Here is a 17,961-nt window from a genome sequence, read left to right on the forward strand (position 1 = left end):
GATTAAGGCAGGATTTGGGCACGGGCGGAGAGCTGCCGTAGGTGGTGGGTATTAGCAGTAACAGCTGCTGCGCTTCCCATTAGAGGAGCAAGGGAAGAAGGTCCCTGAAAGGATGGGTCTCCAGCGGGCTGGGAGGGCAGCGGCGGCAGCGAGCCCGGCAGCGTACGTGTCCCGAGGTGAGCGATGGGCACTGGCAGCCCTAGACGGGTGGCCCTGGGGGGCACGGCCCCACTCCCCACACCCGAGCGGCGACAGGCACAGGCGGGCGGCTGGGAGACGAGTGGGAAACAGTGGAGCGGAGCGGGAACCCCCCGGGGGAAGGAGCTGCTGCTCGGGTGTGCGTTCGTGCGCTCCCCTGAGAAATCGTATCCAGCAAGGGAGGCTTAGGTGTGCCTGGGTGGGAGGCTGACTCCGAGAGGAGCAGGCATCCCGCCGCGGGTCCCGTGGGGGCCTGGGTATTTGGCAAAGGGTCCTGTGACTCCCACAGGAATCTTCAGGCACGTAGCCGATTGGAGTGGTGCGATGCTCGGCTGTGGAAGGCTAAACCACGTCTGCCCGCTCCCTGCTTCAGGCTGGGGATTCATGAGTTGTTTCGTATTAGCAGTGGTGGTTTGTGAGGGTCAGCTGGCAAGTTTCAGAAGTTCTAGGGGTGGGGGTGTAAGCTAGACCTCCTCTGCCTCTGTCTTCCTCTGGTTTATTTACATCTACTTCTTGACTAAGCGTAACGAAATCTAAGCCAGGAAAAGCTGCGTGTTGAAAAGACGACGTTAGAAAGCGCTACATTAAAAGCAGGACTACCTGCCTTACAGTATCCACTACAATAAATAACACGCACTCATCCTTAAGCTTCACTTTCAAAAATGCATTCTGAAAAATCAGACTAATACAGTACTCCAGCTGATCTGGAAACGTGTTTCATGCCAGCTACCAAAGCTGAGAGGTACTAACGACACGGCATACTAAATATTAAACTTGACCGTGTCAGAAAAAAAATGCTTGCTCAGATTAAAAATTGGAGAGTAAGGAGACATCTTGGCGTTAGCCAAAATGGCTGCCCATTTATCTCAGGCTTCCAAAGCTGACTTCAGACGGCATTGCTGCTGTCTCGTCAGCAACGGCCAGCCCTGACCGAGAAGGACAAGCTGAAATGCTGCCGGGCGGAAGGGGACAGGTCCGACACTCGCAAGCAGCCCGGTGGCTCCGAGCCGCGACGTGTGGGCTGCTCAAAGGTGCCTCGAGCTTCCACAGGTCAGAGCAAGGGGCAGCCATGTCCCGTCCCCGCCGGACACAGCTTGCGCTGGTGGGCAGGGAGAGGCTCTGTGTGGGTACCAGCCCCCGAGGGATGGGGCTCTGCAGGTCTAAGGGTAGGTGTTTCTCCTATTGATCAGGTTGAACAGTTGGGCTGGGAATGGTGGAGAGTGCTGAGCGTGGTCCTACAGAGCTTTCTCCTCTTCCTAAATGCCGCAAGACTTTTTAGAGCAAATCTTCCCTGACTGCTCCCTCCACGGGTGACTTCACAAGAAACGCGTCCTCTTGTGGGGCCTCTCCCTCCCCAGACTCAGCCTCACAGAGGTCCCGTCCAACCCCAAACATTCTGTGATTCTGTGACTTCTCTGGGATACCGAAGCGGCTCTGTGCGCCACGGAGATCATTCATTCTCCTTTGTTTAAAGGCCGTGGGAAGGGTGGCTCTGGAGCTGAGCTAATTTGAAGGTGCCAGATGGGCTCTCAGGTGGCTGAAGACTCTGAGGTGAACCTGCGTGTTGTTTTCAGCCATAGGATGGAGGATGGCAGGAGAGCCCATATCGGCATCGTCGGCTGGGCATGCACAACCCTGTGCTTGGTCTCCTACACGGCCGCCTTCTCACACGGCGCGAGCCTTTCTGCCTGCGCTGACATGATGCCCAGGCACCTGAGAGAGCAGCTGCACAGCCCCAGCAACTACGTTACCGTCCACACCAACATGTCCTTCTACTTCCCGGGCGACAAGGTTGCAGGTAAGGAACAGCTTCTCATTTCCGCATCTGAAAAATACATGGTAACTGATCTCAGGTGACAGCACTAATCTTTGTGAGGGCTGCGAAGAGGAATAACCGCTCCAAGTTAGCTACGCCACCTCTCTCATCATGAGGAAACAAACGTATTTACGGAGGAATTCTGTTCACATCGTTTGGCCTAAGGTTTCTCAGGTGACAGCTGACTCCAGATGTTCACTGTGTTGCAGACCGATTGTTTGCCAGGGGCAGCCAGTAAGTTTGGGTGCTTTAGGTGGAACACTTATCTCAGCTGCGTCTCAACCACACCAGACCTCACCACACACAACGACGCACGAGCAGTACCTCCAGAGGGTAAGGTTGCCTTCCCTGCTCCTCTGCACCTCACAGAGGGGTCTGGGTGACTGGCCCGACTCAGGTACGGCTGGGCAGCACGCCCCGTCCCCAGCATCGCCGCTCCTGAGGCAGATGCAGACAGAGCTGAGAGGCTCCGCTCCCCAGCCTGGCCGCTTGCCTGCTCATCCCCATGCAAAATTAAACCCCTCCAAGAGCAGCATGCGAGCTTTTGCATACATACGGGGCGGTACCCAAACCTGCTTCCCTAAAAATGGCCGCGTGCTGCCGAATGCAACGTGGGCAGCAGCTTATAATCAAGGAGGCAGGTCAAAGACTTTTATTTTCTGTGCAATTACATACTGCAAAGTTAAAGTCTCGCCTCCTGCACCCAGCACGTCTAGGACAGACCGTGAGGACAAAGACAGTAAGATGTTTTTGTTGTGCTTGCACAGCGTTTTCTTTTGGTTTCCGTGCTAGCACTGGAAACTCCACTGCAAACAATTCACCTCATAACTGCGAGACAAATCCCTTCGTGTCCTGTGTTTTGTCTTGCAGTGACAGTGAGGAGCACCCGGGATTTTATGGGCTTTTTGCTTCAAGCTCGCAAAGTGTCTAACAACGAAATCGCTGGCACGTTCATCTTCATCCCTCCTGGCTCCAAGCTGCTGACTTGTTTTGAAGATGGTGACACCGTCACCCACTCGGACAAGTCACTGAAGAGAAATCTGTCCTTCGTATGGAAAGCACCAGACCAACCCATTGGAGACATCAAGTTCTAGTAAGAACATGCTGGTTCCCGACCAAAATTTGTGTCTACTCAGTTAAAGGCTTGGCTTTATTTTTCCATTGTACTTGTCCAGCTAAGTGGTTTATGTGTCTTGAACCCCATATAGCTAAATACTTATCAAATGCTGCAATAGTATCACAGCTGGTACATAAATCACCATTTACATCTGCTGGTTAGTGCTGCTTTTTATTTACATGGTCACTATTTTCTCAAAATTAATACACTGGAAGATGACAGCCTGAGCACTTAGCAAACAGAAATATTAAGGCATAAGAGAGAACTGTGATCACGTTGCCCGTCTTTCTAAGTAACACAGCCCACAGGGCTTCCCTGCCTACAGGATAATCTTGTATATCACTTCTTCTTCAAAAAAAAAAATTAAAAATGAGTGGTTTTAAAAGAAGTTAAATACAAACAGAATTATTCACGGTAGGAAGAGAGAGTGAACACTGGCACAAAACTTGACATCCCTGTTCTGCACTGAAGTCCCAAACTGTTCAAATATTTTGGTTCTGATTTGAAATGAAATTAAACATTTTCTAACTGGCTGTCTTAGAGGAAGCACAGTGACTTTTCATTTTGGAAGAGATTAAATTGTAAGGTTTTGATGTTACAAAACTGCTTAGAAGCTGCCTGGGCAGATTCTTGGCTGCTCCCCAAGACATAAACATCCTGGTGAGCGCTGTGGCTTGTGCATCTCATTGTGATTCGACACAAATTCACAGAAACAAAATATTGCTGCTCAGCATTTCCAATTTTGCCCATTGTTTTAGATCAGGAAATACTATTAAAACTACATAAAACTCAAGCAACTGAATAAACCCAACCCAAACCCAGCAAGACCTAGCCACCTCCCCTCCCACCTTCACCCTCTGGTTTTTGACCCTCCAAGCTGATTTCTGATAGCCTCTCCCTTTTCTCCCTGTCCCAGTCTCTGGAAAAAGTCCTTGTCAGGCTTAAAAATGCCTCGCAAGAGCCACCTGGCACAGGAAAACCCGGGTTGGTTTCCCCGTAACTAATTCTTTGAAGCAGCTGAGCAATCTGCACTGAAATTCTCCCAAAATTTCCAGCTTAAATAAGGCTCCCCGGGTGAATGGTTAAAGGTTGGCCAATGCAGATTTGGCACTTGACAAAAAGCAGAGGGTTAGGCGGGCTCAAGAGAGACTTTTTTTTTTTCCCCGCTACCTATTCTGCTGTTTGTACAAGTTACATTGACTTGTTTTAATTAGTAGATGCCACTGTTGTTTCCCTGCCTACAGATTATAAGCAGAGCTAGTCCAAGTTTTCCAAATGTACTTCCATCAATAGTGAATACAATAGCTTTTTTATTTTTTTTTTAATTTCAGTTCCCACACATTTTTTTGGGCTGATCTTAATTACGAGTGGTGATTCTTCACCCTGTATCTTTCTTACGGGACCTGGTATCTTTTATTTGTAATATAAAACATGTGACAGGCTAATCCTTTAAAATACTTTTACGTCGCTTCTGTCTTCAGATTAAAGCAGTCCTTGTGATTAACTAAACAGTCTGATGTTTTATTAATGCTATAGAACCAGTAAATTCTTGCCTAATTATGTTTTAACAGCATCTCCATAGTCCAGACATACTTTGTTTACTGGGCAAAGATCGAATCTGCCATCGTGGCTCAGCAAGGGCAAAACAAAACGCTTGCTGGCCACGGCAAGAAGCCCGACCCTGCAACCCCCGCGCCCTCGCAGGCACCGGCCGACCCAAAGCCCACAGGTATGGTGAGCAAAGGTGTGGGTTTCTTACCGACCGCGTCCCACAGAGTAGTTTTACGGCTTATTGCAGGCAAGCGTTGAACGCAAGGGACCCAAAGAAACTGCAGGGACCTGTTTAACTCCCGTGGCCGTCGGGGAGATCCGCAATGGCTGTGGCGAAATCATTGAAGTGAGGGTGGGGGTCAGCATTCAAGGGGATGGAGCCAGTTCCCGGGAGGGCACCAGAAAGTTAAACAAGGTTGCCAGATCTCACGATTTCAATGCAAACCCTAAAATACAATGTACTTTACCTGAAGCCTCAGCTCCTGAAGGCAAGCAAGTGCAATTAGCAATGCTTTCTAAGCAAAGGAATACATTTGTCTCTGAATGTGACTATTGCCCTTGAGGTATGTATTTAGTTGCATTTATGTGGCCTTTGGTCAGTAAAATGCTCCAAGAATTTACTTATACTCAAATCAGATGTGTTTCTCAGCATTTTTGGCATGGCACCAAGACTGAGTTTTAATTATTTTACTTGGACATAATTTAGGCAGTGGTCTTTGCCACTTTACTTTCCATCTGGGTTTCCACTTAAGTGACACGAAAATAAAAAAGAAGTCTCTATTACGATCCTTCCTGGCAAAGGTTAGCACTGAGTGGCATCTGCAGTAAACAGACTGACAGATTTCTGCTCCTCTCTCCCTGCTTCTCGTTTTGTCTCTGTGCTGGACAAGGTCCCACCTCTCCCACGGCTGCCACCAGCTCCCCTCTGGGCACCCCCGTGCCGCCTGCCAGCCCCACCGGCATCGTGGCAACGCCGGCACCGCAGCCAGGTTTCGGTGTCAGGCCAGACGCCCACCCCGTTGCTGAGCCGAAGCAGCCAGCCCGGCCATCGCGGGCCGTGTCCGGTGAGAGTGGCGAGTCCAGCGGCCGGGGGCCGGAGCCATCCCTCCCCACCCGAGACACCTCCCAAGGCGTCCGCCGTGCCAGATTCCTCTCCTGGGACAACGCCTCCAGCTACAGCACCTCCGAGGGGTAAACGAGGGGTGTGAAGAGCTGTTTCTCCAGCCCTTTGGGGAAGACACACAGCACTAGTTTCCCTGCAGATGAGTGAGGGTCGTGCAGGACGGTGTGTGTGGCAGAGCGGGAGGCAACAGGGTGTTTGCTTGCTGACCTCTTGAGAAGTAATCCTTTGGAGATGGCACGTGACAGACAGCAACAGGGAGACAATCCAAAACTCCTAAAAACCCGATGTTGCACTGCTCAGCCCAGTGGAGGACTGGCTGAGCGGCTGGAAAATGTGATAAAAACTATTGACTGCCACAATATTCTTCTAAAAGCACGTGCAAATATTCAACGAAACTGTTAACTCAGCAGACCTATTTCTCCATCTGCAGGGAAAAGGAAGCAAGGATTCAAAGCAATTATGAAATTTGGGCTTGAGGATGCGTGCTCAGAAGTCTTGGAGGGTTTGGGCCGCATGAGCTTTCATGCAACCTTTCATACAGCGGGTAAAACGATGGGGGTAGGAATAAATGAACAGGCATTATTGAACATGCAGCCCGGTAGGGTCTGTGCTGCCTGTGCGCATCGCGGGGCTGCTGCGGGGAGCAGCACGCCTCTCCGGTGGGGCACAGCCCGGGGATTCCCACGTGAGGCTCACGCCCTAACCCTGCCTTTCCTCTGTCCGCACCTTAGAGCGGGAAGCGCTGCCATCCCACGCCTGTGTTTGACGTGTGAAGAAGACAGGCAGGTAAGCAGCTGGGACGGGGAGGATGTCTTCTCCAAAGACAGAAAGGTGTGGACAAGATGAGGATAAAATCTCTCTACTGCATCACAACACCAAGCAGCCTGTGTAGGTCTCATAAGTGACTAAAACTGCAGACTGTTAAGAGTTTTAATTTTTTTACTTTAACTGGGCATTCGTTTTTATATCTCTTTTTTGTTTTCTTTTTGAGCCCGCTGCCTGGGCCTTAGGAGTCCCACTGGAAAAATAATTGAAAATAACTTTTCCATATGCAGACAAGACTACTGGCTGCTGGATGGTACTGGGCTGGAAACGTGTGTTTTATGCCTGTGGAAGGCTGAGATGTTCCTTTCCAGAGGTGCTGGATAGGTACCACCCACGACATTCACCTGAGGACGGCCAAGGAAGCCGTGTGCTTTCTGAGGGCAGGGTCAGCCCAGGAGGCTGGATGGACCAGAAAGGCAGAGCTGGTGGTGATGGTGGTGGCGATGGCAGTGGTGGTGGGGTTAGCCACAGGCGTGCACTGCACTCACCGGAGACAGCTGGAAGAGCAGGAGCCGGCAGATGGGAGGAGCAGGCAGGGGCGCCTTTCAGGAAGGGGTGACCTCAGGAAAAGAAGCCCAGAAAGGTGTGAAAGGACTGCAGCCTTGGGGCTGTACGTATGGAAGGAGACGTGGGAGCTGGAAAGGGCATGCGAGGAATGAGTAAGGGGCCACACAGCAGAGAATGAGGCAGAAACATTTAGGAAGGAGCAGAGGACAGAGAACAAGTAAAGGAGAGACGTGCAACATGAGCATGTGGCGTAGGCATGGAGAGAAGCGGAGAAATGGCAGATGGCAACTGAAGGAAAGGAAGAGTTATTGTGCAAGGCAAGACCAGAAGAGCATAATGAAACAAAAATATTGAGAAACTAGTCAAGAAAGGAGAGAAGAAGTACAAAAAGAAAGGAAAAATGAGGTGAGGTAGGGCAAGGACTTGCAGAGAAATTCCATTTTCTATCCCCTAGTCCCAAATCCTGCAGTATATTCCTACAGTATGGCATTTGCATTTTGAGAGCAAGTGATCCATACATGTGCAACCCTAACTTTGCCAGCCAGCTACTTTACAGCTTGCAGTTCAGCCACTGAAAGTCTTTTATTTACTACTGTATTTTACTAGCACCTTCAGAAACTGCCTCTTCCACAAAGGATGCTCTGACCCTCCCCTACTTTGCTTCACAGCTCGCCAGGGCTCCTACCTCAGCTTTGTGTTCCTGTCACACCATCTTCCCAGCAAGCGTTAGATATCACTAATGATGGTAGAGGGTGAGAGTTTCTCTGGTGTAATTAATGGACGTGTGAAAAGGCCTGCTGGGCTGGACAGGCTGGAGAGGTGCCAGCTACCAAGGGCCAGATCCAAATCTCAGTGGAGCCAAAGAAAAAACTCCAGTACATTTTGCAGGCTTTGGATGGGAGCTCAGGTGCACAGCGGGAATGGAAAAATTCATTGGGGGCCTCCTAAATTGTATGATTGTTTCACAGTTAGTCTTGGATGATATCTGCAGCAAAGCCTGGAGTGGCTGTCATCAGATAAAAGAAGGTGTGCAGCACCAGGCAGAGCCCCAAGAACAGGAGCACGCAAGAACAATCATTCCCACTGACATGGGTGGTTAAGCAACACGGAGAGTCAGCAGGTTTTAAACTGCCTGTGTGGACTGAGTGAGCAAGATGGGCTTTGGGGAGAGCTCACAGATTTTATGTGACTGCCCCAAACCTGTGATGCCAAAGGCCATCCCAAGTCTCCAGGGTCCCTCGGCTCCTCGGTTCGATCCATAGCCTCAGAAGGGCAATACCAAATCCCAGTGGTGATCCTAAACATGAAGCTTGGCCGGGAGGATCACGCCTATCCTTTCAGCATGACCTTGGCGTCACTCAAGGTGGGAAGTGTTTATTAAATGATTTTTTTTTGTGATAATGATGCCTGTTAAAAATACCACCACCATGGGAGCTGCAGACCTTTACTCAGTTGAAGCAGTGACCTTCACCTCTGCCTGCATCCCTTCAACTCGCTCTGCCTTGCCCCCCTTGGACAAGCTCCCGGTGCCTTGTCCCTCCCATGGCAATTCTGGTATGGATGGAGCGGGGTTGAATCTACCTCATTTTCTAAAAGCTGCTGAGTAACCGAGGGAGGGAGCGGGGTTATTCCAAGGCCAGGGGGACACCTGGGTGTCAGAAATGCAGAGCTGAGCTGTACCATGATACAGGTAGTGAGAACCTAACCAGCCCCCTTTCTCCTCCCTCACCGCACATCTCATTGTGTTTTTGCTTTCCAAGGCCGGTACCGAGAACAGGGCCACTCTGAAAGCCTCCCCGCGTGCGACAGTGTCTCCTTCTGCCCCACAAGTACTCACTCACCTGGGTGACGCCGCTGTGACCACGGCCTGGTCTGGCGACGCCAATGCTGCCGGCAACTTATCATCGGCTTCAAGGCAAATGGCAGAAAGAAAGCCGGCACTGCAGCCAGAGGAGGCAGGCACCAGGGCGGAGGAGAAGGAGGAGGAGGAGGAGAAGGAGGCGGCAGGTGAGAATACCCTGCCGTGGGTCACCAGACCAGCTCCCAAATCTGCGGTTCCTGGGAAGGGGGAAGACCCTGGCAGAGGGGGCCGGCTCCGAGCAGCCCAGCTCGGCATCCTCCTAATCTGCACTGTGGCCCTGGGCCTGGCGCTGGCAGCCGCCTTGCGCTGTGTCTGCGCCCAGCATTGCCACAAGCGGACGGAGGTCTCCTTCAGGCAGCCGGACCCTGATGTCATCGCTGTCAGTGAGAACGGGGAGGTGATGCACTTCCGAAAGGTCCGGGAGAACAGCTTTGTGCTGGTGCAAGCCGAGTACAACTGGGTCAGCCCCTCAGGCAGCGGGAAGAAGACCGTCATCTGAACATCCGCAATACCGAAAGCGGCCCGCGTAGGTGGAAACAGCCCACGGGTTATAGGAAAGGGTGGTGTAGTTCCTCTGTGTGCTGCCACATAGGTGAACAAACTCCAAGCAGTCAGTTCTGGCAGTCGTGTTAGTCCAAAGCTACAGCTGCTAAGAAAACAGAAGTTGATAGATTGTTCTGCGTGTTGCACTTCTCACAGTTAAAACTGTGTATCTGCTCATTAGCTGTCACTATAGCCATGCCATATGCTTCCTCTGTTGCCTTAAGGATGTAGTCAAAAATACATCCTCTTTCTCCACGCTGTAGTATTGACCCCTGTTGTTTAATCTTAGCAGAAGTTTCTAGTGTTCTATTTCTTTCTAGGAGCTAGGAACCCAACCATTCTCGCTTAGGAGCTTACAGGTTTGATTCTGTCCACTTGGTATCTCTCAGATGACAAAGTATTTGCCAGTAGATTTTAAGATTCAATTTGAAAATAAAAAGCAGTAACTCATTAGTGGAGAACATTGATTCAAAGAATGCTGAATTGATCTATGGGAACAAAACACAGGGTGGCAGATTCCAGCTTTTCGGAGGGGGGGGGGGGGGGGAGGGGAGGTAACGACACGGACATGCCTCCTCACCAGGTGCAAATGGAAGAAAACCTTTCCTGTCCATTTGCACCTGATAAGGAAGCTTGTTGAAGCCTGACAGCCAGCATTTGCTCAGTCTTTTACTTCAAGTCAGCTCAGTAACACTCTGTGCAGAAACACGCATTGAAAAGTACCCTTCCCAGATCACTTTGGAGATCCCAGCAAAGGCTGCGTGGAAAGTTAGCGGCATCCTTGTACTCTGAGTTTGTGCAAAGTTCTTTCCGATCGTGTGGTTTTCTGCAGAAGGCCACAAAAACAGCCCTTGGAAAGCCTGAAAAACCTTGACACCTTGTAAGAAGGAGAGGTGACTGACAGCACAGGTAAAGGTTTATTTTGCCGGAACTATTAAAGAGCTGGAAATAGCCTTGATCATGATCTTCTTGAGATGTACATTTTAGAGCCTTTCAGAGAGCGGGAATCACCCCCTCTGGGGTCCTTTTCCAGGGTGGAGGGGCTCAGATGGCCCCCAGACTGTGTAATGGGGGACAGACTTAAACTTTAGTGCCACAGCTTATTTCGCAGCCTGTGGCAATCCCCGCTGAGCTAAGCAGATAATGACCCTGATGGCTCACACATCCTTCTGGTGACAACTCCCCCCTCTGTCAGGAGGGCCCTGGGGCCATCCCCAACTAGCTGGCCATCTTCATGCTTGATAATCAGCCAAAGCTCTGCTCCCACATCCTCCCGCACCTCGCCATTGACTTCAGAGGACACAGGTGGGACACAGATGAGTCCTCCTGCTCAAACCCCTACAGCGTGACGAGATGAACGTACTATGCCTGTCGCTAACAGCGCCTTCTATCAATGCTCAGAAAGAGCTGGTTTCTGACCATACGACTGTGCTGCGACTAGTGACACCACGCTTTGCGCTGCACTCACGGCCAAATTTCCATTGAGTCAACCTCCAGGCCTACTGAGCCATGGGAAAAACAAAGGAGTAAGACAAGAAGTGTACTCACAAACTTGCAGCTTGCAGAGATGGGCTTGATGGTCTGAACCGTCGCACTTTGAAGGGAAGGGTGGCCGCACCGCAGCCCTTCCACTGCAGCGTAACCAAGGGTAGTGCTGCAGTGGAGAAGACATTTGTTTAAGGACTCAAAAGGATGCTAGGTGAACGGTTTTATGCTCAGTAAGTCGAGCTTAAGCACTACCAACTAGGAAGTCTACAGGTTCTGAAGTACGAATCTAGACACTTGGAATGGCATTCCTCTCCTGTGTCTTCTGCCTTAGAAAGAAACCGTGTTGCCATAAGCCAGTGTAGCTCAACTGTGTAGCGACTAAAGCAGACTGCATTCAAGCCATCATTAATGCAGCCAAAAAAATCCTAATTAACTGAGAAAACAGGTCAACAAACGCTTAAATATTTTAAGAACTATCACATAGTATTTTAAAAAGTTTCTTATGATGGCAGAGCTATTTATGAATAAATTACAAATACCTATGGCCTCTTCCACTATCTCTCTAGGTTTGATGTTACCAGATCACTATCGCTGTGAAACCATAACCTCCCTCTGCCCAGCTATTTCCCCAGGACCCAGCACCGCCTCTTGCCAGGCTGACCGGAGCAAGGGAAGGCCTTGTGCACGTGTTTGGTTAGGCACCACTCTGCCTTCTGCCAAACTCTGCCTTCTGTTAAATTTATGCAGCTACAATATTATTAGTAGTAAAATCAGTAACGGTGAGCTCTGAGGGACACAGCTCCTTTGAATTAGTAATGAGTTTTGCTACTTTGCGGACTTGGCTGAGACCTAAAGTGCTTGTGGTTCTTCCTTGACTTCTGGATGACGTTTCATTTATTGTAGTGGCCATGACAAGAGGGATGGAGGTTTTATCTCTTCTTAAGGCTATTAAAAACACGAGCGCTGATTAATTTATTAAAAGGCAAACCATACAAACACCCCCACTCTTAAGTGACTCGCCTTGTATGGAAATTCATCCGTGCTCACATTTGGAAGAGATTTAGGAGAAAAAAATGGCAGAGTTGGGAAAAGAAAGGCATAAACCATTCTCATATTTACTGGAGGGACAAGAGAAAGACTTGCTTTGTTTCCCTCTCTAGATGCACGACTGTGTGGTCACAGACATTCTGCTGGAACCGGGGGATCACAGTTCCTCCAGCGCGCGTCAGCCTGCCACCGTCTGTGGCCCACGTCAGACTGCAGTCCCTCAGCACTGTGACAGAGCTTTGGGTCAGATTTACTGACCAAGGGTACGGAAAGCCGCTCACATTCCACTCTACTGCACACCTATCCTGGGTCTGTCTCCCCACCAGCCAAACAGGCATCAAACACAGTTTTGGCAGCGAAAACTCCTATGGCTTAAATTCTCCGATGCCATTATGATGCTTGAACTATCCTAAAAAAAACCCCAAACAAACAAACCAAAAACCAAAACCCCACAAGATTTAGAAATAACTGGCATACAGACACGCACATTCATCACGCCCTTACCTGCATACTCATTTTCCCATCATGTATTGCTGTGATTCCTGCTTTCCCTCAGCCCCACAAAAACATAAACCACTGCAGGGTGGCGGCCAGCAGGGACTTGCCAGCTCAGGCTCCCCACAGAGGCAGAGCTCTCCCCAGAGCCATGCGGAAGGAGGTCCCAGGCACTGAGGAGGTCGGGCTGGGCGCCTTGGCCGGCCCTTTTGGCACAGCTTCTGCAGCTGCTTACGAGTACACAAACCCAGGGAGGCAAAGCAGCAAGGCCAGGAACCTGGAGAGCAAAACATTCAGCAGATCCCCCATCAAACTGAGCACAGGGAGAAGACACCTGGGCGGCCCTGCTGAGGGGTGACGATGCGTCCTCTCCCTCACCCTCGAGGCTTTGCCCCCACTCCAGCCAGCTCCTCGGCAGAGCTGCAGGTGCGTGTGTTATTTATTCAGTTTTAGGTTTAAATAACAACGGGAAATGCCTGTAAAAAGCTGAGGTGATGCTCTAACGATTCCTGCAACACGCAGCTACAAAAAGACAGCTGCTTACCGGCAAAACCCAGCCACTGGGCAGCGACCCGGCCTGCCCAGCTGCCGGGCGGCAGAAGAGCCCTCTCACCCCCCCGGGCCGGCCGGACCCCCTCTGCTGCCCCCGCCACAGCCTGATGGTCGCCGTGTCCGGGCGGCTCCACGGGGCTCCCTCCCTTCTCCCCGCTGCCCTCGCCCCTGCCAGCTCCCCCAAGGGACTGCGTCACCTGCGGGAGGGCAGGGCAGGACCCGGGGGGCCACGCTGCCCTCGCACCACGAGCTGCTCGGGGGTCTCTCCCGGGCCCCTCCCGCCACCGACTCGTTTCCCCTCCGCAGGTCTCGTCGCAGCAGCCCTCTTCCCTCACCACCGCGCGTGGCTCTCGATAAAGCAGGACTGGGCCGTTGGTGCCGAGGTCACCGGGGTGTCCGTGACGAGGACACCGGCCCGCCGGGAAGGGCTCAGGGCCCAGCGGTGGGCACGGATACCGGGCCCCGGGGAAGCGGCCGCCGCCGCCGCCTCTCCCCGCGCCGGGCCGGGCCAGCGGTCCGGGCGGCGGGCAGCCGCCCTCCGCCCCCGGGCCGAGCCCGGCGAAAGGCAGGCCGCGGCGGCCGCACGTTCCCCGTTCGACCCCTGCGAAGGGCCGAACGCCGAGCCGGCCGCGCGCCGCCGCCAGGGGGCAGCCTTGCTCCGGCGATGGCGGCCGCGCCGGGCCCCGGCGCCCGCCCGCCAGCCCGCCGGCTGCCCCGCTCCGCCGGGGAGCCCGGCCAGCGCCGCGGCGGGGGATGGGCGGAGGGCCGGGGCTGGGGGGGGCCGCGCGGGAGTCGCCGTCGCCTCGGGGGAGCCAGGCCGCGGAGCCCCGTGGAAGTCGCTCCGCTGGCGGCGTTTGGTCCCTCGGAGGGCTCAGGGCGGCCCGCGGTACCGGGCGGAGGGCAGCCGGGCACCGCGCGGCCGTGCCCGCCTGTGTGCGGGGCCGGCTGAGCCGCACCGTCCCCGCTGAAGCAGGGGGAGCGGGCACAGGGCGCCGAGGGGCAGGAACCGACGGGGAGATTCCTGCCCAGCTCCCCGTCACCTCCCGCACCGCCAACAGCAGCAAACGCCGAGGCCCGCGACAGCCCTGACTCCGCGCTTGTCACTTGCAGTGACAGGGCCGGTGCGACTGCCGGTTTTCAAAGGGCAACTGCCCCGATCGTTAAGCAGCAACACGCGGAAGAGACGGGCAGCGCCCCTGGTGATCTGCGTGATTTATTTGGCAAAGCCTCATTAGTTCTTTCACATCTTTCAAATTAATAATCGTTCTCGTCTGTTTGTCACTGGGAATGCGCGTAGGCGAAAACAGGCACTGAGAGTTTTCTTCAGATGGAAGGCTGTTCAAAATGGAACAAAAAAGACAAACTGGAGGAAAAAAAGCTTAATAAAAGTCATCTTTAAACGACAACCACTCGAGGCCTGACTGTTAATCAAAAGAACGTTACTTACCTTACCCAGCACCACTGAAACCAGAATCTGGCAGCAAGTTATAAAAAGGAGCCCTTTCCTCTTTCTTTACAGTCACAATTTATAACAGCTGAATTATTGGCCATAAATACTCTTTTCCTTCTGCTAATGTATGGTGCTTCTGGGATTGTTCAGAGCAAACATTTTGTTGCTAAGACAATAAACTCCTAAACCGAGGCTTCTGAAAACAATTTTAGCACATTCCAAGCAGCAGCTATTCAAGGAATAGCACCATGCCATCTTAGCAGACTAAATTTTGTTTAGCTTTCACTAGTATTGAAAAATACTGAAATTTCTCACTAAATTTATTTTTTAAACATAGAAAGCTGCTGCTTGCAATACACTGGAGCATATTTTGGTATATCCCGAAGCTAAACATTCAAATGGGATGAATTAGCAGAGAGAGCTCGCTGTTGAAAGTAAAGTGCTAGACAACCAAAATCCATTCTTAAATATACGTAAAATATTAAATTATAGAGGATAACGGTTTAAGGTACATCCTGTTACAGACGGAGAGCAGTTTTTCTATGTGCAATATGCACATTACTTAAAAAAAAAAAAAAAAAAGCCTACTTAATCTTACCAGGAACTGGTACCAGCAAGATGTGAGTTTTCTTGTTTTTCAAGCAGCGTCCCGATGGATACTTTAAAGAATATTATCTGGGGACACTGATATGTGATAGTATAGCTATATACAGCTCTTCCTGCGTTCTGTAATCAGAGGGGTTACACGTTAGTGTTACGCACCACAAATACGCGTTACCTGATCAGAAACTTGGTAAGGGTCAGGCTCTGCAGTGCTGTCATTCTGTTCCCCTGACTCACACCGCATCTCACCTACCGCAGCTCAGCTACGTTTTGCGGGACCAGGAGGAGGGGAGTTTGTGAGCAGAGGGTGCCCAACACCCCGGAGCCCTGGGGAAGCACGGCTCCCACGCCGCTGTGGGATCTGGCTCCGGCTCGGGGCGAGATCCGTGCGCCACGCTCGCAGACAGCCGAGCTGAGAAGATGCAGGCTTCCCGCATTAACACTCCGTGAGCTGCATCAAACAGAGTTATCGTATTAGCTGGCTGAAATTGTGTCATCCTCTTATTTTTAGTACGCTGTTATGCCTCTGGGATATATTTTATCTATCAGGGAACTGGACCTAAACAGATGTTGTAGTGGTTTTCTAAAGGGGGCTTTAGGCAACTCGCTGTGAGGTACCTGAAAGACTGCATGTATGTTTTGGTGAAGGGGCAGGGTGAATGTCTGAGCCAAATACTGTACATGCATCTTTTTTTAGTCCCAAGCCACTGCCTGGAAATCACAGCTCATTTTTCAGACAAACAGCAATCTAAAAATAATTCACCAAAAAAAGATTTGTCATTTTTATAAAGAAAAATATTAGGGTTCTCACAAAATTTCTCTATTTTAAAGCAACATTATGAAACAGAAGTGAGAATTTGCTGAAGAACTCGGCAAAACATATCATGCAGTAATACGGGACTGCCCAAAGCACCAGTGGTGACTGCAATGGATACAGCGGTGAGCTGCAGGCCCGCATGCATGTGGGTGTTTCCATCCAGGGGAGCTGCAAGTCCTAATGAAGAACAGGAGAACCTGATTTGCGTGGGTAAAGTTCTTCAGTGTCAGCACAGAACGCTGACTTCTGCATCTCAGAATGCTGCCCTGGTTTCTTGGTCATGGTTATCCTGTCATGCTGCTACAGGATGGGGTCTCTGAGAGCATCTTCTTAGAGATGCTCTCCAAGCAGAGAAGACCATCAACTTGATGATGACATCAACAGGTTCAGTTAGGGACAGCTAACTGGGAGAAGTTAAACAAAAAAGGCGGGGTGGGAATTTAGGCTGAAGACAGGGAAAAAAGATATTTTATCACTTAGAATCACAGAACAGTTCAGGTTGGAAGCGACCTTTAGAGGTCATCTAGCCCAACCCCCCTTCAGTGAGCACGGACATCTTTAATTAGACCAGGTTGCTCAGAGCCCCATCCAACCTGGCCTTGAATGTTTCCAGGGATGGGGCCTCTACCACTGGGCAACCTGTGCCAGTGTCTCACCACCCTCAGTGTAAAAAATTTCTACCTTACATCTAGTCTAAATCTACCCTTTTTTACTTTAAAGCCATTACCCTTTCTCCTATTATAACACGCCCTACTAAAAAGATTGTCCCCATCTTTCCTATAGGCTCCCTTTAAGTACTGAAAGGCTGCAATCAGGTCTCCCCGCAGCCTTCTCTTCTCCAGGCTGAACAAGCCCAACTCTCTCAGCCTGTCCTTGTAGGAGAGGTGCTCCAGCCCTCGGATCATTTTTGTTGCCCTCCTCTGAACCCGTTGCAACAGTTCCATGTCCTTCTTGTGCTGAGGGCTCCAGAGCTGGACATGGGACTCCAGGGGGGTCTCACCAGAGCGGAGCAGAGGGGCAGAATCACCTCTCTCGACCTGCTGGCCACGCTTCTCTTGATGCAGCCCAGGCTACGGTTGGCCTTCTGGGCTGTGAGCACACATTGCTGGGTCACGTCCAGTTTGCCAAACACTGTTGACAAGAAGCGGCAAAAGTACACGGGGAAGGCACCAGGAAATATGAGAGAATTTTGTAACATCTTGGGTATGGGCTGTGCAGCAGACAAAGGACACTGATGGGGAAGGACTGCAGTCACAATGCTAAGAAAAGGAGGGAGCACAGAATTGCAAAAGCTTTTGTCAATAGAATTTCATACCCAATTATTGTCACAGGACTCTGAAATTTTATTTCCTGCAGTTGTTCTGGCAAAAGGCCAGTTCTCACATGACCTCTGTAATTTTTTTAATCCTATCAATGAAATCACCTTTCCTTCAAGGCAGCCCATTTTCTTCCCTTCTAAGAGAGCTGATTTAGCTTAGAATTTGGAACTGTTTCATAGGAAAACTACCATAAATAATAAGTTTTCTCTTACAGAGACGAGCTAACATCTGCAAGCCTTTGATTTTGTTACAATTATACTAGATGGAGCCCACCCACAGAGGAGGCCATCCAAAGAGGCTTCTTTTCTTCCTGGGTGAGGAAGAAGCCAAAGAGGCTTCTTTTCTGGGTGAAAAATGGTTGTGCCAGGTGGCAACTTTGAACACATGTAACAAGTGGACAACACGCACCAGCATGGGATCCTTAGGAGATGCACGGCCTCGTCTGTGTGCTGCAGCTGCTGGGTATCGGCTGTCTCTCTGGGCAGTGATCACAGTCCCATTTCTAATCCCATGCCCGCTTCTGGTCTGGGCTAGCAAGACAAAGTCAGAGGTGATTTGAACCTACCAGATAGCCTAAGAAGTAACAGGTTATTTTCTTACTTACCAGTCCAGGTGCTGGGATCAGCTCAGTGGGGCTCTTTTCTGCATA

The 17,961-nt window shown here is 51.0% G+C and overlaps 1 protein-coding gene and 1 long non-coding RNA gene across 4 annotated transcripts; one reads left to right on the plus strand and one right to left on the minus strand.

Moving 5' to 3' along the window:
* The first annotated feature begins 1,779 nt into the window (after nucleotides 1–1,779).
* Nucleotides 1,780–9,497, plus strand: REELD1 (reeler domain containing 1). Its single transcript, XM_075421086.1, has 6 exons — nucleotides 1,780–1,996; nucleotides 2,885–3,107; nucleotides 4,703–4,860; nucleotides 5,573–5,873; nucleotides 6,537–6,591; nucleotides 8,898–9,497. The coding sequence occupies exons 1-6, from the start codon at nucleotides 1,780–1,782 to the stop codon at nucleotides 9,495–9,497; spliced, it is 1,554 nt and encodes a 517-aa protein (XP_075277201.1).
* On the minus strand, nucleotides 5,800–13,457 carry LOC142361416 (uncharacterized). 3 transcript variants are annotated; one of them, XR_012764023.1, is made up of 5 exons: nucleotides 13,321–13,457; nucleotides 12,581–12,848; nucleotides 11,090–11,195; nucleotides 7,119–9,644; nucleotides 5,800–6,078 (listed from the first exon to the last, which is right to left on the minus strand). It is a non-coding gene; the product is annotated as an uncharacterized LOC142361416 (long non-coding RNA). The 3 variants fall into 3 exon arrangements; XR_012764022.1 differs by lacking the exon at nucleotides 5,800–6,078 and having other exon boundaries at nucleotides 6,675–9,644; XR_012764024.1 differs by lacking the exon at nucleotides 5,800–6,078 and having other exon boundaries at nucleotides 6,675–9,647.
* Nucleotides 13,458–17,961: the final 4,504 nt, after the last annotated feature.

Source organism: Opisthocomus hoazin, chromosome 5, assembly GCF_030867145.1.
Source record: "Opisthocomus hoazin isolate bOpiHoa1 chromosome 5, bOpiHoa1.hap1, whole genome shotgun sequence".
Classification (NCBI taxonomy): domain Eukaryota; kingdom Metazoa; phylum Chordata; class Aves; order Opisthocomiformes; family Opisthocomidae; genus Opisthocomus; species Opisthocomus hoazin.